Below are 21,332 nucleotides of genomic sequence, written 5' to 3' on the forward strand. Positions count from 1 at the left end.
GCATGGATATAGTCGTTATATTTCTTGAGCCGGCCTATTCGTGTCGGATAGGTACTATATCTACATTATAAACTGGTAGATCCATCATCCAGTTCTTTCTGGGTTTATAATGATTAATGACTTTCCATCAGGTGTTTTCTCGCTCGATGACGTTCAGCGGTAATAGAATAATCTCTACAAGGTCGACGCGTTTCCTTATTCAGACAATTTCACGAGACCATTGTGTTTTATATTGCGCATTCTGCGGTTGATTTGATATGAGTCGTCGCTGCAAATGTCCACCTAATTTTAATGCGTCTTTGGTTACTTGTACTATTATGTTCTATTCTGTGCTTTGGTCAAAGTATCTAGTAATTTAGTAGTAATTCTAGGGTTCCGTACCCAAAGGGTAAAAACGGGACCCTATTACTGAGACTTCGGTGTCTGTCCGTCTGTCTGTTTGTCTCCAGGCTGTAACTCAAGAACCACTATAGCTAGACTTCACAGATTATGTATTTCTGGTGCCGCTATATAACAACAAATACTAAAACAAAAAAAAAGTTAATATTTAAGGGGGGCTCCCATACAACAAACGTTATTTTTTGGTCTTTTTGGCTCGTAATCCATAATGGCAACATATTATAGACACTTGAGATTATCACAAAATCCTCAATGATATGTGTACTTTAATATTAAATAATACAATTAAAATAAAACAAATAATTAAGGAGGGCTCCCATACAAAAAACACAATTTTTTCCTTATTTTCGCTCTATAACGGTACGGAATCCTTCGTGCGCGAGTCCGACTCGCACTTGGCCGATTATTTATTTTCATTTTCACTTCGAACTTAATGTAATTAGACTGTGAATTTATCTTATACCTTTAAACGAGCAATTCTTATACCTATATAATTGGAATCACGGAATTGGCTCCAACGATATTCATGAAATTTAGTATATAGGGGGTTTCGGGGGCGATAAATCGATTTAGCTTGGAATCATTTTTAGAAAATGACATTTTATTCTTGTTTTATCGAATACCGAGCAAAGCTCGGTCAAATAGCTAGTAATATATACCTAATACTGTAAAGTGTAAATGAAAGAGATAGGCTTTATATTATAGATAAAATACAGGGTTTTATTTATTTCGTACTGAGTTCAAATTGGTTCAAAGCCTTGTTGATTTCTTTATAAATACATGTGAAGTTTGTCAAAAACATGACAGATGATAATATTAATCAACCTAGTACAAGCGCGGCGTATCCTTATCGGAGAAGATATTTTAGAAGATGGTTGTTCTTTAGGAAAATGGGAAAATGCCTAGCTTGTTTGCGACAAGCTACCAGATATAAATATGGTTTGTAAAGATTATTGGTTGTCTAAAGTAGGGACGCGGAACATAGAGAAATATAGCGGTCACTGACCGATCGTTTTTGTCTCTTTGCATGAGATAGCAACAGTGTTGCGTGCGCGATTAAAAAGAATAAATAATAATTATTATAGGACAATGGCCAAAGAGGTCCATATAAACTACGCTAACAATGGCCGCCTGGATGTAGAGCTTCTTGTAGAGACGAGAGAAACTAAGAGGTTTTTGAAAAACTTAAACTATAGTTCGTCTTTGTAGATTCTTTTTACCCGAAATCATGAATTTTGTCTAGAAGCCTTCAAGAAGTTATGTTTATTATTATTATTAATAGCCGATGGTGTCCCACTGCTGGGCAAAGGCCGTCCCTCTTTCCTTCCACATGTCTTTAATCTTTATCCTTTGCTGTATTTTGCCACTCTTTATCAACAGCGTCTAGTTCATCGCGCCACCTTTTCTTGGAGATGCCTCTGTTTCGCCGACTGTTCGGTAGCCACTCCGTAACTAGATATGCCCATTGCCCATCTGTCCGGGTGCATGCAGCTCCACTTTAAACTAGCCGCTTCTCTGCCCACGTCCATTAGCTTCGTTTTGGAGTACTGTAGCTCTACCATGAGTTTACACCTATAGTATTTATGGATACTCGATACTGACTACGTAAATATTTAGTATGGCGATTTTAGTTCCGCAAGTAACCGCTAGAGGCGCTGTAAAATTTGCCATACTAAAAATTTACGGTAGTCGGTATCGAGTATCGATAAATACTATAGTATTTATCGATACTCGATACCGACTACCGTAAATTTATACTCATGGTAGAGCTACTGAGTAGTGTTTCGGATACGATCCGTCCTTTGGGCAGGAGTTATAGTAGCTAAACATAATTTAATGCATACCTGTAGAAAAGAGATAGGAAAATTTTTGTAGGCGAGTGAAAGAGAAACACCCCTCTTTTTTGTCGGGGGTTAAAAAAAATGAAATAAAAGTCAATTATTTTCACACCAGTGATCCATATTATAGTAACAAAAGAGTAGGGATAGATATTAATAGATCATACCGAATTTCTACGTGTTCCGAGACCCAGCTATTGACAGACTAACAATGTTTTTTATGCGAACAAAGACGGGGGCAATGTTTAGTTTGAAAATTCCAGGAAACCTACCAAGTGCTGACTTGGTTGCCAGTTGAAACTTGCCGGGTTTCCTGTTACCATGACGACAGATTTTTCATATCCTCGGATTCGATCACAATTGGCATATTTATTTAGGCAGGGGCACTAAACCTTTTTTCCGCAAAACTCATAAAAATGTATTAATTCTAATCCTGACATTAGTATTTTTATTTCTATGATATGATTAGGGTTCTTAAATTCGAGGGTAGAGAAGTGATGATGATAACTTTATAGACCGTTCCGTGTTCATTCGACGGACAGATTGACGTCATGAACTTTTTTAGTTCGTCTGCGTAACACATTTTAGTCGTAAAACTAAATGCAATTACTTTGAATTTCTTATATTTTTTCAGCGATATTCTTAGAACAAGTTATGGCTTAAAGTTAACCCTGTGTTAAATATTACGTTATTACATACTTAGTTCTCTTGTTTCTCGTTATTTATGAAAGAGAAGGATTGGCTGTAGATATCCATTTCTGTGCTGTAGATAAACCTAACAAAGTAAAACTCAGTTAACTTTTATGAATAAAACTTTAAATAACTGCCCATGTCGAATATTTTTTGGTCATAGGCCATGACCAAAAAAATTTATTTAATCGACCAAATAGATAGTAAAAATGACGTTTATTTTTTTTCAGGCGGCCTCGGCACGCGGCACTGGGTCACGTTCATGCTGTTCCTGGGCATGGCTAACGCGTACATCATGCGCACTAACATGTCCGTAGCCATCGTCGCCATGGTCAACCATACTGCACTTCCGGTTGACAAAGAGGCACTGGACAATGAGTGCGGGAACGTGGACTCCAATAGCACCAGTGTAAGTATTAATAGCTTTTCAAGTGAGAGCAGAGAGAGGGAAGACAAATTCTAGATGTGCAAGAAACTCGCGTGAAATTAGAAAAAAAAAACAAACTTTGTGAATGATTCAACCGAAGATTTACTTACTACATACCTAACTATTTATTTACAATGCGTTGATCGCTAAACAAACTTTTATAAGACGATGATTTAAAGTGTATGCTCTACCCCAAGGGTCACCAATTAGTTTCGCTCGGGGTCCATTTTAAGGAATGAAATGACCTTCGCGGTCCGCACATTTTATAAAAAATATTTTTTAAACAAAGATAATTAAATCACAAAGGTATTTATTTACATAGCAATGAGAAAAGTGATAATTTTTGTTGCTAATTATCTGTCTGAAGTTTGAAGTGAAATTGGTGCAATTAAACGAAGTTCACCTTCGAAAATGTTTGGATGCGCCATTTGGTGACCCCTGCTCTACCCGCTGCCCTGCTCTCTATAATACCTATATAATGTTTATATTCATATATGTTATATTTACAGGCGGTGCAGACGCAAGACGGAACCTACGTTTGGTCGTCGACGCTTCAAGGCTACATCCTCTCCTCCTTCTTCTACGGCTACGTCATCACACAGATCCCGTTCGGCATTCTGTCTAAAAGGTTTGTAACATCTAACTCTACAAAGACCAACTCAGAGACATTGAGAGTTTTATCTGCAGCTGAGTATGAAACTGATGGAATAATGATAAAACAGAAATTATACAAAAAGCTAACAAAAAATCATACGAGTAAAAGACAAGCCAAGAAAAAAACCTCTTCGCTTTTTTCTTAGCTTGTCTCGGTTGGAGTCCGGAATTAATATTGCTTCCAATTTAAGCTATCAATTTATCAATAGGTATACGTTTTTTATTTTCATTCAAGCTATCTATACATATAATTGAAAATAGTTTTCTACCTGTCTTAAAAATTATTATATTTTTTGCTACAGATTCGGTGCCCGTCTCTTCCTGGGTATCGGTATGTTGATAAACTCTGTGTTCGGTCTGCTGGTGCCCATGGCTGCTGAACGCGGGTACTACTGGCTCATTCTGGTCCGATTCATCCAAGGGTTGGGAGAGGTAAGAAAAATCTCTTACAAAACCTGAGAGTCTTAGCTCAAACAAATAAAAAAAAGTTTTGAAAAATATTTTATAAAAAATGTTTCGACCCCCTGACATTAAAAACAATTTCAGGGTCCCATCGTGCCCTGTTCTCATGCGATGTTAGCGAAATGGATTCCGCCCAACGAGAGGAGTCGGATGGGAGCAGCTGTATATGCCGGTAAGTTCGTTTATAAGCAAAATAAAATTGAAAATAATAATAATAGGCAGTATCCTATGAAATCCTCAAATTCATCTCCTAAGTTGACGCGACACGATATTAAAAAGAGAAAAAACATTATAACCCTCGAGCTTTTGTCACTACTCACTATAGAGCTCAGGAAAAATGATCATGCCTGTCGTACACGACCAACATCTCTACTCGATTAAATCGACTCGTTTCAATGCAAAATTGATGCCGCGTTTCGTAGTACGTTCGAAAATCAAACTTAAAAAAAAAACTCTAACTCTATGTTCCACCTTTCAGGAGCCCAATTCGGCACAGTGATCTCCATGCCTCTCTCGGGTCTGCTCTCGGCGTACGGTTTCGCGGGCGGCTGGCCGTCCATCTTCTACGTGTTTGGTCTCATCGGTACCGTCTGGTGTATCGCCTTCCTGCTGTTCGTGTCGGAAGACCCTGAACAGTGTCCCAGCATCAAGGAAAACGAGAAGAAGTACATTCTGAGTTCGCTGTGGGGTGCCGCTGGATCCAGCGTGAGTTGATTTTCTCATTGTTTTAAGTTGGATTTTTTCTGATAATCTAGAGACCTTTTTGGTCATGACATGTATATTTTATAAATAATAAAAAAATGTTTTTATTTAACATTTTATTACAATTGCTAGTTGTTGACTCTATTTCATTTTATGTATATTTCCCAAAAAAGATTTCTTTCTACCCACATTTTTAATTCTATGTTATAATCAATTTTACCAATTCCAGTCCCCGCCAATTCCCTGGAGCAAGATTCTTCTATCGACGCCGTTCTGGGCGATCATGCTGGCGCACATGGGACAGAACTACGGCTACGAGACGCTTATGACCGAGCTGCCGACCTTCATGAGACAAGTGCTGCACTTCTCCATCAAGGATGTTAGTGGATTTTGGGTTTTAAAAAAAGGGGGTGAAGGGGAGAAATATTTTAGCACCGCGTAATAAGGTTGGGGATCCCTGATTTCAATAGTGAGGAACCTTGCTACCGTATCAAAATTTTCTATGTTGTACTCTGTATTTTAGAACCAGAGTATTTTCCAACTTCCAAAAATATGGGTTCTGATTTATATAAGTATTCAACGTATGGATCTATTAACGGAAATGTAAATTGTAATAAAAATTGGTTAAAAATCTGAAATTGACGTAAGAAAGGTTGCCAAATAAAAAAGAGAAATTTCACAGATTGTGTCCATTGACGCTTGCCGCTTACGCCTTAGTATGAAAGAAGCTGTAGTATATCACTTAAAGATATACTACAGCTTCTTTGAGGCTAGATGAAATAAGATGTCGTGTTATGAGTCATTTATGTCAGGAGGTCACAGGCCAATTGGACGATACTCTATTGAGTTACGCGGCAAGTGGCCGGTTTGGCCGATTTGTTAAACGACCGTTCCATTAAATTAGCAGATTTCCAGAGAAATCCAGGCTCTAGCAAGGATGCTTCCATTTGGTACATGAAGCGTTCGAAGCTCGAAGCGTCTAGAACAGCTATGCTCAACGTACGGCCCGCGGGCTGCAGGCTGGTTAAACCATTCTGAAATTCAGGCCTACCGGCAAAATAGTGCGAGGTCGTCGTGAAAAACGAAATGGCGATTTGAAAGTAATCGCCAATTTTGATGAACGTTATTTTTTTAACCATAAAAATTATTTTGAAACTTACCTGATGATGAATTGTTTCGGGGCCCGGCCGGTCGTGTATTTCGTAAAAAATTATAGTAATAAATGAATGTAGTGGAAAAAGTGCACGCAAAATTGTGTTTCATTTGTGTCTAAAGAATTCTTAAGTAAGAAGAGTAAGTAGAGTAGAGTAGAGTAAGAAAGGTTGAGTTGAAGAGCTGTTATGGCCTGTTAGAGAAACTGATTTACCCCCCATTAAAATAAATTTATCTTGTTCCCCGCTTGACCGCGAATGAACGCGAGAGATCGCCATGCGGCGTACCGACCTACTATTATTTTACACAAAAACACAATATATATATTTTTTCTGCCTATTCATCTATTTTAGTTACCACCTCTGTTACCCCTATAGAATAGCTGTTTTACCCCCCCGGTGGTAATTATCCCCAGGTTCGGAACCACTGGTCAAGCATCATCATTAATATTACCTACTCGTATCTTTCCAGAATGGCTTCGTATCGGCTCTCCCGTACCTATGCATGTGGCTGTTCTCCATGTTCATCTCGGTGGTGGCGGACTGGATGCTGTCCAGCGGCAGGTTCAACCACACGCAGGTCCGGAAGATCATCAACAGTATCGGTGAGTGTCAACAGTAATTGTGTGGTCGATGGAACAACTGGAACAAGTACTTTCAGAGAAGTTGATTCATAGGCAGATGGCGGACCAATGTCATTTGGTCGGATTACGTGGGAGAGCCATGCTTCGGCACGAATGGGCCGGCTCGACCGGAGAAATACCACGTCTCACAGAAAACCGGCGTGAAACAGCCCTTGCGCTGGTTTCGCCGAGTGAGTGAGTTTACCGGAGGCCCAATCCGCTTCCCTACCCTCCCCTATTATCCTATTCCCTCTTAAAAGGCCGGCAACGCACCTGCAGCTCTCCTGATGCTGCGAGTGTCCACGGGCGACGGTAGTTGCTTTCCATCAGGTGACCCGTTTGCTCGTTTGCCCCCTTATTTCATAAAAAAAAAACCGGCCAAGTGCGAGTCGGACTCGCGCACCGAGGGTTCCGACAGCTTAAAGGTATTATAGACCTGAGTATTTGGTATGAATTTCAATTTAATACCTCTACGCGTTTATGAGGAAATGGGTAGTAAGTTTAAAATTATTAAAAAAAATATATTATGTGATGTAACTAAAAATTTATGGTTTTCGTAATTTTTCCTTTATCTATGCTATAAGACGTTGCTTCGTACCAAATTTCAAGATTCTGAGTTCACGGGAAGCACCCTGTAGGTTTTGATTCCCTTGCAAGTGTCGAAAATTTGCGGCATAAACGGCTGTATCTTTTGATTGCGTTGGCTTAGAAGTTTGATTTTTTCACAGCTTCAAGGGACAGTAGACTTGAGTAATTGATATAAATTTCAGCTTCATACCTCCACGCGTTCCTGAGAAAAAGGGTCTTGACAGACGGACAGACGGACAACAAAGTGATCCTATAAGGGTTCCGTTTTTTCCTTTTGAGGTACGGAACCCTAAAAACATGTCAATTCAATGTTAATTGTGATCTGTCGGCTGGGTTCAACGTAGGTCCCTCATCTGACTAGGAATCAATTTCTTTGATGGTACATGATGAAGATGTAACAAAGAGATACAAAAGGTGGACGGATTTATTTGCCCGGATTCCGAGGGTCTTTCACAACATCATCATGGTCGGTGGGGAAGGCCTACCTATATAGTTACCTAAGAAGCCGAGAGATCTGTCAAGAGAGTAGAAAGGATTTAATCTGCTTCGTTCAGTTTAAGTTTTCGCAAGCATTAATTATGTCTGCATTACCTAATTGCAACGCCTCATGTCAAATCCTATTTTCGAATTTTGACTATTCTTTAGCTAAACGTTTTGTTTGACGTTGAATCCAGTTATAAGCCAGTCTAGCATCTTGTTCTTGGAGCCTTCTACTATATGTTTGTACATATAAATAATTGTGTACCCGAAATCACTATTTAAACTTTAAAATATGTTCTGTCCTCAGGCGAATACGGTCCCGCTATAGGACTGTTCATCGCGGCGAACACGGGCTGCGACCCCGCCGCCACTGTCGCCATCTTGGCCGTCGGCGTCGGACTCAACGGCGGTATCTACTCTGGATTCAAGGTGAGGCTGTGATTGCTAGTGCCTTCTCTTTCATGTACATGAGGAATGAGAGAGATAACAATAATCTAGATTCTAGGTTCTTAACTAAAATGTTTTACTGTCGAAGTAAGGGACTGCAATTCCTATGACTTATGAGTCTTCTGTCTGCCCATAAGTCTAAAGCTCACTGTACATATAAGGCCAGGACATTGGCATCAATTGTAAAGCACGAAATGTCCCTCGCTAAATTTAGCGACAGTGAAATGCTAAGATGTCTTATCTTAGCATTCTTCGCATTTGACCCTATAAAGAAATTAATCCGGGCTGGGGCGAATTTAAACCTTGGTTGAACACCTAAAGTCCAAATATGAAAGTTCAAGATTCACTCAAGAGTCCAGATCTTCTTGGTATTTAATCTAATTATATCCTTGATAATTCCAGGTGAACCATCTGGATATCTCACCACGGTTCGCTGGCATCCTGATGGCGTTTACCAACTGCCTCGCCAACCTCACCGGTCTGCTCGCTCCCATCGTAGCCGGCTACATCATCGAGGGCAAGGTTAGCCACGTACATTTTACCACAAGATAAATTAGCCAATTGTAAAAACTAGTCACACAAATGTGTAAAGTTAGCCACACAAAATTATGTAGATAATGTTTTAGATAGGTACTATGTAGTATTTATATTATTAACAGTTTTATGAAAAACAGTTTATTAAAATTATTGTCATTGATCACAAATCACAATGAGTGTAACTGTGTACTCAGTTGGCCAAAAATAATGAAAACGGCTAAATGTAATTTCTCTTTTCAGCCGACTCAAGCGCAATGGAGAAAAGTGTTCTACATCGCCGGTGGAATATACATCTTCTGCGCTACCTTCTATAACATCTTCGGTTCCGGACGAAGACAGGAATGGGACAATCCAGCGGAAGATGAAGCCATCGCCAAAAAGGCAGCAGCGAAGAAAGCGGAAAAATTACAACGGAAAATGGACACTAATACAGCAGAGACCGCGCAGTAATTACAGTATATAAGTGATTATTATGAATGCAGCCATTTTTAATCGTAACAATTTTAATCGATTTTAAATGTTCTTTATAATACGAGTTCCAACGAGCTTTTTAGAATAGAGTGCAAGCTTGTAGGTATTTCTCAGACTTCCATTCGTTTAAACAAAGATCGCCTAAATATGAAGTCCCCAGAGGAGCCAGGATATTTTAATATTTTAGTAGTTACGTTTATGAGAGACTATGTTAGAATTTTAAATGCATTTCGAGCCATACTACTGGAAATATAATATTTAATATAAGTAGTAATATGTATATTTGCGGAGGACACTGATATTAAGCGTAACTTTGTTTTCAAAATTATTTAGCATGCAGTCTACGAATACTGTTCAGTGTGTTTTATTTTAAAACACACCCGAGACGCACATCAAGCGAGGCTGTGATAGATTCTTTTTAGGCATTCAACATGGAACTTGTATTGTAATATTTATTTAACGTATAAATTATTATTAGATGCTTCCGACTACCCACGTTTTGACTAGAATCTATTGCGTCCATCAAACCGTTCCATTTAAAACCATTTTTAATTTATCATTGAAATTATTAATTTTTGGCAAAATGTGGGTAGAAATTATTATTAGCAAATAAGTACCACGTAAGTATTGTAGAGCTTGAATATTAGCCTTAAAAGTGTGATAAAGGGTCCAATGCAGTTGTTACCGTCCTAGCCAGTGACTTTCTAACGAAATAAGACAAAATTATTAATTATTGCAGAAACTCGAATGCAATAATATGTTAAATGACAGACTAAAATCGTTGGCTATGGTCATAATATAGTACAAAATTGAATCGCCATTTTTTATAAATCCCATAAAATAGTTATTGAACATAGGAACCAAAATACATGTGAGATGGGCTATGTCCATTGCCTGAACAATGAGGTTGGCTAACTGTAGCACCAACAATGAAATAGCCAACTGTCCCCGCGTTCCATTTGATGTAAAAAAAAACCACAGCCGAACGTATAACCTCCTCGTTGTTGGAAGTCGGTTAAAAAGATCAAAACGCTCAAAATACCTCCTATTTTGAGCGTTTTGATCGTTTTTAACATCAAATGGAACGCGGGGAAAGAGATTGGCTCTGGCTATTAGTGCGGCACAAATTGTGCCAACAAAATTAAAGTTGTGAATATTTTTTTACCATTTCACTGTTCGCTTAGCGAATGTTGTTGCCTTAGATAAGATATTTATAAGTTGATTGTTATATTACATAAGACGAAGCATACCTACCCGGTACCCCTAGCTAATGTGATCTTTTCAATTTAATATTTCAATGTTTATCTAAATTATGAAATAAAAATTTACTCGCATGTTATATGTGTAACAAAATATATAGTTAATCGATTTTATTATTATTTCTGTACTAGCTTTATTATATTTGATACAAGATCACAATACAAATGTTACCATAGTAAAATATTGTCAATGCTCAAAGCAAATATATTGACAAAAATTGTAATACAACTACTATTTTTAAAATGTGAAACAAATTTTATAATAGTAAGCAGTTTTTAAATACAAAACCATTGAAATAACTTTGTATGTTTTATTAACTTACATCATTAAAATCTTTAAACATAAAAATTATACCCACAAAAAATATTTCTTGTAAAGCCTGTCCGAGAATAAACCCTATTTGATGGAGTTAATATTTTGTCGCACTAATATTTTTTTTTATTTTGCTTAGTGTAAATTTTCAGTTTGTTGTTTTTATACTCATGGTCAGGCTTTAGCTGATGGTGTTATAAAGTATCTATTGAACACTCACGCTCTACAATGTTGTAAGCTGAATGCTCCTGTACCACTTCTACAAGGCTGTCCCAACATGAGACAACTCGACGCCGATCGCAGGCAATCCTTTTTGGAATTGAGCACAGCTTCCTTCAAAAATATTAGCGACGATTCGAACGACATCTGTTGCAACGGCGACGTCGACGCTTCCATTCCCTTCCGACTCATGGGCTCGAAAACTCCGTTGTATGTCATATAATCGGCCACCAACGACAAATGTCGGGGATCCACCTCAATTCCATAAACGTTGAACACATTCTGAATTTCTTTAATTATGACTTTGTTAGCCGCTTCTATGCCGTAAGTGTTTGCGATGGCATGGATATCGTTGCTGTAAAGCTTGTTGAGATCCAAGCAGTCCTTGTATTTGAACATTTGGACGATGTTGATGCCCTCAGTCTTGAGATACAGTACATCCTTCTCTTTGTTGGTAATGGCCCGTCTTATGTTCTTAATCTCGTATATTACCGATCTCATTGCTGCGCTCCTAAGGGCTTGGGATAGGTCTACCTTTAGGAACGTTATAGGGAAGAGCACGGTTAGTTCGCACCACAGATTCTTCTTGGTATCGTAGGAGTAGTTGGTCGCATTGCTAACGCTTTCGACCACATTCGCCATTATTTTGCTCTCCTCCATAGTGATGTCATCGTCGTTCATTTCGACGACGTCGTCGTCTTTCGGCTCGTCGATTTGGTCTTCGTCGTCTGATTTCTCCTCCTCTTCAGATTCCGGATCTTCATACTCCTGCTCCTCTGCTCTCTTATTGCGGATTTTAACCTGAAATGTAATAATTAATTGCAGTCAAATATATTATTGTTGCTAATAATTTATTACTAATGTTATAATAGCAACAATAATTAATTAAGATGCAAATGTTTAATTGTAGAGTTATTAAGCAATGAGCGATATGTCAAATGCTTTAAAACTTACATCTGTATTGTCTTCATCGTCATTAGGTCCCTCCTCATCTGAACTGTCTATATCCACATCAGCTTCAGCGGTTTTCACGTTTTCTTTAACATTGTCCTCCTCTTCATCATCGTCCCCATCGCCTTTCCTCTTTCTTTCCTTTTTCTCAGTAGACCACAGAACTCCCGAAGTAGTCTTAGCTTGTTTACGGATCGTCGTGAACATTTCATTGAAGAATTTCTTCTGCATGTGTTTTATTATCTGCGCCGGTTTCACTATGTACTGCGCTTTATATTGCGAATGCGGTAGGAAAGAAAAGCGCATCGTCGTCTTCAGTTCCCTGTGTGGATGTACGACTATTTCACAGCTCACGTCGATCTTCTCTAGAACATCACTGACCGTCACTCTGTTCATCTTTCGCCTCAGTTTCTCAGCTTTCTTGTTCAAATCGGGTAGGTTCTGGTAGAATGGTATATCCATGTTGGGCGTTTTGAGTTTCGCGGACGCTGTCATCAAAATTTCTCGAAGTCGCGGAATACCCAGCGTCACGTTCATGTCACCACGACCGGCGAAGTGGAAAGTGTTCAGTGTCATCTGAGTTGAGGGCTCTCCGATTGACTGAGCTGCCAATAATCCCACAGGTTCACCGGGAGCCGCCATAGACTCTAGATACTTCGCGCTCATAATTTCTTTAAACTTTTCTTTTCTGGTATACTCATTGCTTTCGCCTCTAGACTTTAGATAGCTTTCAATTAGACCGTCTAATCTTTCGGTGATCATTCCAAACTTGTATTCGGGGGAGGTTTTACTTGTAATTGGGTCTGGACAAATTTTGTTATCGTACTGTTGCCTTTCTTCCTCATCCAGTGATCGCCACATTTTTTCTAGTTCCCAATAATAGGGATCTCGAGTTTCATCAGTTGGCTTTTCATCCAAATCGATGTTGTTTCTCGCCACAGCAGAAAACTTAGCAAATCCATTGTGACGCACTTTTTTAAATACGTCATCACCGTATTTCTTTTTCCATTTCTTTATTGCTTTCTGGGATTTAAGGATGGCTTTAGAGTTATCTTCCTCGTTCAGTTGTTTTAGAATTGATTTGTCCACAACTGCTTTAGAGTTAATGTCCAAGAATTTAAACTGACTCTTCTTTAAGAATTGGCATTTGAGAACATCGAGACCATCTTCTCCGTAAGCGTACTGTATGACGCTACTGTCGGCATCTCTAACTGTGTAATCGTAGGCCACGCTTAAACCTTCCAAATGTTTAATCAAACATCTCTGCAGATAACCAGACCTACTAGTTTTAACAGCGGTATCGATAAGACCTTCTCGACCAGCCATACAATGGAAGAAGAACTCTTGGGGTTGAATTCCAGTCAAAAATCGTCCGTCAATAAAACCTCCAGCTCGGGGAGTTATATCGTACGGCGTAAAGCTGGGTAAGGACCTCCCAGATATCATGAGGGGAGGTCTCTTACCCTCGAGTTCAATTTGTCCAAGTAAGCAGGAAATTTGCATAGTATTTACTGTCGAACCTTTCGCTCCTGATTGTACCATGAGCTGTAGATTGTTTGCTGGAAACTTTTCTAACAAACCTTCTTTTAAGCAGACAGTGTTTATATTGTTTGTGTATGAGTCGAGCATATTCTTGTATTGTCTGTCCAAGTTGGCACGGAATTTCGGATCTTTTGTGAGCATTTCGCCAATTTTCTCCTTAAGCTTAACCTCGTCTACATCGGCAGGTAGATCTGTCGCCTTCACTGCTGCGACCTTTCCTATATTTCTTACAAGATTGATTATATCATTTCGTTTTTCGTCCGCCTCCTCAACAACTAAAATATCTTTCACACCAAGCGTAAAGCCGATCCATTGTAAATGGAATGTAAAAACTTTTGAAAATGAACTCAACAGAGCACTAGAGCTGTCACCGCCATACAGTTCATACATACAGTGAACTAAACCATAAGGGGTAGCCCCGTAGTGAGTTTTGTCAAGGACTCCACACAGAAGTTCTCCATTCCTAATTACTACCTCTGCTTCTGACATGGTTTCTGGACTGGTAAAAGGCGTTCCTCCTGCTTTCCATGGCCTACTGTCACCAGTTTCCCAGGCTTTTGAACTAATTTTTGCTTTACCAATTAAAGTCAAGCATGGTTTCCCTTTCGGGACAATGTTGATTATGATTGTGGAAAGAACTTGTTTCCCTGACCACAACATGACAGGTTTGAGAATAGTCGGTGGTAGCAATTTTATGTTGCCCTTATGATTAGCCAGAGCCTGAAAAACTAGTTGTTGATAATCCGCTTTAGTGAAAAACTTTCCACGAATGGACATTCTTACTCCAGAAATTACATGATCTTGAATCAATCCACTCAATGGGGTTCCATCTTTTGGTACTAGGTACTGCTTTGTCACTGACATAATATTGTAGGCCTCACTCCTAGCTATCTCATTTTGTGGAAAGTGTGCATTCATTTCATCACCATCAAAATCAGCATTGTAGGATTTACAATTAGCGTAATGAAGTCTCAGTGTTTTCTCTCCTTTTAAAATTCTTGCCCTATGAGCCATCATACTTGGCTTGTGAAGTGATGGCTGACGATTCAAAATCAACACATCTCCATTTATGAGATGTCTATGTACTGTTTTCAAGCCAGAAGATTTGAATTCATCGGGTGTAAGTAGTTTTTTGGCTAGACTTTTTCGTTTTTGTAGTGAGTCAGGTGGAATTCTTATAACCCTTCCATTTTCGGTTTCTAGTTTTTCAGCACCGGGATGAACATTTGGGCCATTTATAACCATTTTCCTAAGTTCTTCTACATTCCATTCTGTAACTGGCACTGGGTAGGTTAATTTAGTGGCAAAAACGTCTGGTATACCTATTTCATCAATGTCTACATTGGGGTCAGGTGTGATAACAGATCGGGCTGCAAAGTTGACTCTTTTACCCATCATATGCATTCTTATAACTCCAGTTTTCTTTTCGAGTATCTGTTTCAGGCCAGGGCTATTAACACCACCTCCTTCGGAGCTCAGCAGCTGTATTATGCTTTTTTGGAGCTCCTGCCATATAGAATGCATTTTTTCAGGGGTAGACTTACCCATTATGCTATCATAAGCTTGCCTATTTGCTACATCCAAGCTGTCAACAGTCTTCTGATGGTTTGAAGATGCTAGCACCTGTAAAACAATTCTGGCTTTGTATGCAAGAGAAAGAATTGCCTTGTAAATATGAGACTGGGGGTGTTCCACTAGCTCGCCTTGTAAGACATTGCACGGCCTGACAGATGGTGGTGGTACTGGTACAACTTGCATGAAAAATGTATCAGTGGCAGGTTTAGATGTAGCATGCTTTAGGACGGGCATCACATTGCAGAGAATGTCACCGTCATTTTTTTCTATTGTATGACATGTCCGCCTAATGTCATCTGGCATCAATATCTTAATACCCTTCCCACCTTCCTTAGCCTGCTCTTTGCTCTCTGCGTTCATGTTATACATTATTTTATTGTCTGATGTGGTGACTTTTATTAACTTACTTCTACAGTATATACAAGTTTTAGCAACATTAATAGCTCTGAAATAGTTATTTATTATCTTTGACCTGAGTTTATCCACATTCTTATTTTGAAATGTCTCCAAAACACCATCTCTCTTTTTCAGCAGCTTTTGACACTTTCGGATAACTTTATTTGGTTTATCTGGGGATGTTTCACTTTTGTAATCTTTGACGTCTCCTATGAAGCTCTCCAAGTCTAACGCAGCAGTGACATGTCCAGCATCAATCAAATCCAGTTGCAGTTTGAAAATAAACTTCATTTTATCATCCATTTGTATCTTGTGACATTTTAGACACGTAACGCGGAATAGTGTGTATATATTTTTGATGAACAACGGATTAACCACTGGCAGGGGCAGCTCAATGTGGCCAAAATGACCTGGACAATGAAGCAATGAGTTTGAACAGGTTACACAGAAGTCATCCCGTTCTCTAGTAGGCCCCAACGCGGGGTCGTACAACCCTCCTACTGTTGGATTGCCCATGGAGTCAAAAGATATGGAGTTGGTGATCTTTGCCACACTGAGTTTCCGCACATCTTCATCCGTAAACATAAGAAACTGTACAGATTCGGGGTCGACAGAGGTCTTCCCCGTTAAAGAAGACTTTAAGCCCGATTGAAACTCCATCTTGCTGGCCTGCAAACGGTTAAAATGATGTAAGTATTGGAAACAAAATGTTATAACCTCTCCGAGTAAACAAAGTCCTTAAGTACGAATAGAAAATGACTTACAACTTACGTTGCTACAGCACTTAAGCCGTTACAAATATTATGTGTAGACTGGTGTCTATTATTATAAAATTTCTTATAATAATTGAATCCGATTCTCTACTTGAAAAATCAAAACAAATCACATGTGGGGGAAAATAAAATGACATTTGTATTGTCATAAGTCATAACTGACAAGTACAACTTGTTTTTTATCACTTTTTTGTGCATAGCTATGGGATTGATTCATGAAGTGCCATGAACTGCATGAGCCATGAACTTGAAGTCACTAATTTATAAAATTATTATAGAAGTTCTCTATTTATATTGTATTATCTATGAGAGAAGGTCTTTTATTTATAATTATTCTAATTAGTAAATTCATGCAGTTCATCCACAAAGTACTTTGTAGTTCTTAGTTCTATAATGTTCGGGCCACACTAACGTTTGTCAATGCCCAACAACGCGACAATTATTGCGATAATTTTAACGCGTAAAGTGGGTGGCTACACTTGAACGGTCAACGTTTAATGCCCAACGGCGTTGTAAACGGCGTTGAAAACGGCGTTGATTTTACTTAACCGACTTCATAAAAAGGAGGTTATCAATTCGACGCATATGTATGTAATATTCCAGAACTGCTTAATTTTCGTATATCAGCGTCTGAACGAATGTGCCAAATTATTTCAAAAGTGTAGGTATTTATGTATGTAAGTATGTATGTATGTACGTTTTTATGTTTGTGTTCGCATACTTCTGGAACTACCATTGCGTATTCAGTAAATCTTTTTTTGTTGTACTAGATATATACTAGATATAACTTAGGGAATAGTGCAAGTTGCATCAAAATTGGTTCAGTAGTTTTGGAGGTAGGGAGATTTAATTCTAAATTACGTATAATTTTGAAGTCGCTTTTATCTTTTTATAATGTTAATTCATTTCTTCAAAAGGTAATTCTATTATTCATCGTCAAGCATCACTTTGCATTCCACGATTCTTGTAACTTTTGAGTTTCAGATCCCACAAACATGGTTCGGTTTCCAAATCTCAAAAAAAAGCAATTACTTTCTCATTAGGAGTAACTAGAGTGGAGTGAAGACTCCATAACCAAAGTACGTATTTAAATTTAAAAAATCGTGCGATTTAAATGCATTATGCAAGTACAAGTCGAAGCCAACACGTGTGATCCCATCGGGCTCTCAACGCACAGTGACGATACGTAGTGTGGACGCTTCATCGCGTTAATCTCTTTGATGTACCGCCACTAGAGCTATCGTCAAACGGCAAACGGCATTGTAAACGCCGTTGAAAATTAACGCGTTAAATTGTGGCTACACCTACGGCTAACGTCCAACAACGCGATAATTAACGGCGTTTGACGTTAGTGTGGCCCGAACATAATAGAACGGCATCTCTGATTTTTAGTGGTAGGTAGTATTTTAGACTCTCTAGAGTCATCAGTCTAGACTCTAAAGTCTAAACTACTCTAAAGCTAAACTTTATCTAGATATTTTTTATTGCCTGTTTATCTTTTTTGTACATCTTTTTGGACCTTTATTTTGTGTTCTTTGTGCACTTGACGATAAAATAATTATCCAAACTGATAAAAAAAAAACCAGTCGCAAGTCAAAATTGGTCAAAATGGCGGCGCAGGATGAAGTTGACGTATGTGAAAGTTGGGAAGATATGGACGAAATTGGCGTAAGTTCAGTGTTATATCTAATTCTAAATTCTTGTGACCTTTATACTGACGATAAATTATATAATTACATAATTCTTTCAGTTAGACCAAAAGATAAAGCTCATGTCCAGTGTGCCACCCGTTACTGCATTGAAAGGTTGCAAGGTTACAAACGTAATTGTCGAAGAAAACGCCTGCATTGGATCTCAGTGCGTGATGCCAGAACCAGCTATTCGTATACTGAAACGGCCTTCGGCGCTGTCGAGCGGGCAGTTGAATGGGGAGAACAGAGCGCGCCCTGTCAAAACATTGGAACAAAGACAGAAGGAGTATGAAGAGAAGCGTCTACGTATACTCGGCGAGGCGCGAAGCCCCGAGGACGTTATCGACGATAAGTAAGCCATCAATACTTTATGGGTTTCAGAATCTTTGGTTTGTAAAATATCACATCAATAAAAAGCAGCCTAAAGAAGTTCTTTAGCAGAAAAAGTAGCTAGGCTCTGCTTTGCAAGCTCATTTAGATAAACTAGCAAAGTAGGGCAGTAGTAGTAGCAATTTTATCATTATAGTTCAATGTGGAATGAAAATACTTTCTTTTTTTTAGTGTGGTGCACCTATAGATAGTTTATTATAATTTTAATCTAGCTATATTATTGGATTAGTATATTTATACTTATTTTTGTTACAGCTTAAGCCGGTTGCAAGATAAGTTGCAAGCAAATAATTTAAATGATAATCATGGTGGTAGACATAAGAACAATGACAATCACAACAAAAAAGAAAAGAAAGTCCTAGTGAGGCTTCCACCAGAGGCTACAACGGGGATATTTCCGTCACCCCTCCCCCCTGGAGTGCTAGTGGTCAGGACTCCCCGGTGTCCAGACGGCACTAAGGGGTTTGTGCGTAGGTAGCATTACCAATACCGAGGGACTTGGTCGTTGCCGTTTGTCAATCATTATTGTTACGATGTAGTTTTATATTTCTTACCTAGCTGGATGTGTTACTCTGTATACAATCGTCATATTCTGTGACAAAGTGTTTTGTTCCTGTAAAATGTGTATTTTGTTTAATGTGTGAAGTTTTTGTGGAAATAATTCTATGCAATTCAATGTTGATAAAATATATTTATTAATTTAAGTTTCAATTATTGTAATGAAATGCAGCATTCTTGTTTTAATTTTTTTTATATTTAAATCACACGCAAAAACTTCCACATGATAAAAATACAGTTAAGGTTTTTCTTGTAGAATAGAATATACATTTTAATATTTATAACTCATGTCTGGGAACAATTGTAGAAGTCATAGGCTAGACAATACTTTGGGTAAGACTGGCTACAAACTTGATAAGTAATGGCTCCTCTATACCAGTACCGATAATATTATGACCACAATAAAATTATTTTGTATTACACACTGTAGTCAGGCTACAGATTGCATTAATCTAATTAAGGGATAGGTCAATACGACCTATCTCTTACTATTTTACTTATGGACAAAAAAATTGCTATCTCATTGTATCACGCGATAAAAAGGTGATAGTATTATTTTCGTACGTCAGTGAAAAAGACAACCACCAGGATATAGTACAAACTATTACAGATTGTATTACAAGATAAAAAACCAAAATGGTAGATTTTCTTTACAAACCTGTCATTTTGAATTCTTAAGATCCATTTCTATGGTTATATTGAAGGCAGCCTTTAGGTAGCATAATATGCAGGATATTTCTATGTGCCTAATTCCCAAATTTGACACTGTCTGTTATTGTTGAACATGTCATTAGCAAGATATTTCTAGATTGTTAACTTCAACAGGCACTGTTGAAATTGGCACTAAATGCTGCATTCAGAGACAAAATATATTAATTTCTAACTGTAATTAAATGAAGATGTTGACACATTATTATCCGTCTAATTCTTGATTTAATTACTGTTAAGTTAAGTAAATATTCGTCTCTCAGTGCGGCAGTAAATCTACCAAGTATTCTATCTCAATTGTATATACTTGCCATGCTCGGTTTAATGACAATTACATATTGTAATCCACTTTTTGTATATTATAGTGATAAGTTAATGTATAATTTAGGTTAAAGTTAATGTATAACTCTCAAAATTATTTGAATTTTTAAATTGGCAACATTTAAATATAATTTTCGGGTATAAACATAAGGCTCTTGTCCAGCTATAATCAACCTGCCCGCGTGAAGACCTGTTTTGAAATTCATGCTCGCCAGCAAAATACAGCAAAGCCGTGAACATTATTTTTTTAACCCTAAAAAATTTTGGTTGCAGCCTGCGACACCAACACCAAAACGTGTTTGTGGCCAAAAAAGGTTTAGTATAGTCCGTCAAGAAAGTAAAGAAAAATAAAAAGTGGCAACATCGTAGTGTCATCCCTTTTTATAGATTGATTTGAAAGGGATGACACTACGATGTTGCCACTTTTTAATTTCTTCATTTTCTTGACGGACTATACCACTGCTTTTACACTCGCGTGAAAATATTGGTACTAGTGTGCAAGTGAAATAGATTCTGAATTCTCTCTTTCTGGCGACCGGACTTTACAATGTAAACTGACTTGCACTTTTTAAGTTATTGAGTTACATTTGACTTTCTAATTTTTATAGCTGCTTAGAACAATGCAATTTAATAGATCATAATTGCATGTTCTAAGCAGCTATTTAGTATTTTTGTATGTTGTATAATATTATTCAAATGATTTTGGTGTGAAGTCCGAATGCTTTTGGACATTTTTACTCTTTATGAGAGTTATGTGTTTTAATTAATATATTATGGTGCTTAGTCAAAAGTATGAAATAAGTTGCATCTGTTTTAACTCTTATTATATTATGTTTTTATTTATTTTGGTATTTTAATTTGATACAATAACCAAATTATTACATTTCATATTTATTTTTATTAGAACAACATTGCAAATTATTCACTATATTTTGATACAATTTACTATTATTTTTATTTAGTGGTTTTGTATCAACGCCTCTCAAGTCTTCTATGTTAAAAGGTATAAAAAGTTTTTATTATTTTTTATTTGGTCAAGACTTGTATATTCAATTTTAATACTAAGACTGGGTTGCACCAGAGGCGTGGGTAAAGTTAAAGTTATAGTTATAGTTAAGGTAAATTTATCTTTAACTTTACCCTTCTTCTTCTTCTTTTAAAAATGGC

At 37.8% G+C, this 21,332-nt stretch overlaps 3 protein-coding genes across 5 annotated transcripts in view; 2 read left to right on the forward strand and 1 right to left on the reverse strand.

Moving 5' to 3' along the window:
- LOC121733384 (putative inorganic phosphate cotransporter) overlaps positions 1 to 10,283 on the forward strand; it is a 57,710-nt gene extending 47,427 nt beyond the window's left edge. For both annotated transcript variants that reach the window (XM_042123612.1, XM_042123611.1), the window contains exons 2-11: positions 3,158 to 3,336; positions 3,864 to 3,982; positions 4,311 to 4,440; positions 4,555 to 4,642; positions 4,949 to 5,175; positions 5,402 to 5,551; positions 6,796 to 6,928; positions 8,322 to 8,443; positions 8,864 to 8,983; positions 9,239 to 10,283. In XM_042123612.1, the coding sequence (XP_041979546.1) occupies positions 3,158 to 3,336; positions 3,864 to 3,982; positions 4,311 to 4,440; positions 4,555 to 4,642; positions 4,949 to 5,175; positions 5,402 to 5,551; positions 6,796 to 6,928; positions 8,322 to 8,443; positions 8,864 to 8,983; positions 9,239 to 9,448 (1,478 nt within the window). In that variant the 3' untranslated portion in view covers positions 9,449 to 10,283. The remainder of the gene's footprint in view (positions 1 to 3,157; positions 3,337 to 3,863; positions 3,983 to 4,310; positions 4,441 to 4,554; positions 4,643 to 4,948; positions 5,176 to 5,401; positions 5,552 to 6,795; positions 6,929 to 8,321; positions 8,444 to 8,863; positions 8,984 to 9,238) is intronic.
- A 353-nt stretch (positions 10,284 to 10,636) lies between these two features.
- On the reverse strand, positions 10,637 to 16,609 carry LOC121733382 (DNA-directed RNA polymerase I subunit RPA1). 2 transcript variants are annotated; one of them, XM_042123610.1, is made up of 3 exons: positions 16,496 to 16,609; positions 12,215 to 16,393; positions 10,637 to 12,061 (listed from the first exon to the last, which is right to left on the reverse strand). In XM_042123610.1, exons 2-3 carry the CDS (start codon positions 16,382 to 16,384, stop codon positions 11,258 to 11,260), a joined length of 4,974 nt encoding a protein of 1,657 aa, XP_041979544.1. In that variant the 5' UTR covers positions 16,385 to 16,393; positions 16,496 to 16,609; the 3' UTR covers positions 10,637 to 11,257. The 2 variants fall into 2 exon arrangements, with proteins under 2 accessions (XP_041979544.1, XP_041979543.1); XM_042123609.1 differs by having other exon boundaries at positions 16,489 to 16,609.
- A 1,496-nt stretch (positions 16,610 to 18,105) lies between these two features.
- LOC121733393 (SUZ domain-containing protein 1) lies at positions 18,106 to 19,896 on the forward strand. The gene is made up of 3 exons (XM_042123625.1): positions 18,106 to 18,165; positions 18,248 to 18,540; positions 18,834 to 19,896. The coding sequence occupies exons 1-3, from the start codon at positions 18,106 to 18,108 to the stop codon at positions 19,054 to 19,056; spliced, it is 576 nt and encodes a 191-aa protein (XP_041979559.1). The 3' UTR covers positions 19,057 to 19,896.
- Positions 19,897 to 21,332: the final 1,436 nt, after the last annotated feature.

Source organism: Aricia agestis, chromosome 13 (assembly GCF_905147365.1).
Source record: "Aricia agestis chromosome 13, ilAriAges1.1, whole genome shotgun sequence".
NCBI classification, from domain to species: domain Eukaryota; kingdom Metazoa; phylum Arthropoda; class Insecta; order Lepidoptera; family Lycaenidae; genus Aricia; species Aricia agestis.

What these genes read in the sequence shown, in the direction of transcription:
- LOC121733382 (XM_042123610.1), bottom strand. Translation starts at nt 16,384, where the DNA reads ATGGAGTTTCAATCGGGCTTAAAGTCTTCTTTAACGGGGAAGACCTCT. An exon ending in ACGATGAAGACAATACAGAT is followed by an intron (nt 12,062 to 12,214) that starts GTAAGTTTTAAA and finishes ATTACATTTCAG; the next exon opens with GTTAAAATCCGCAATAAGAG.
- LOC121733393 (XM_042123625.1), top strand. Translation starts at nt 18,106, where the DNA reads ATGGCGGCGCAGGATGAAGTTGACGTATGTGAAAGTTGGGAAGATATG. An exon ending in AAGATATGGACGAAATTGGC is followed by an intron (nt 18,166 to 18,247) that starts GTAAGTTCAGTG and finishes TAATTCTTTCAG; the next exon opens with TTAGACCAAAAGATAAAGCT. An exon ending in GAGGACGTTATCGACGATAA is followed by an intron (nt 18,541 to 18,833) that starts GTAAGCCATCAA and finishes TTTTTGTTACAG; the next exon opens with CTTAAGCCGGTTGCAAGATA.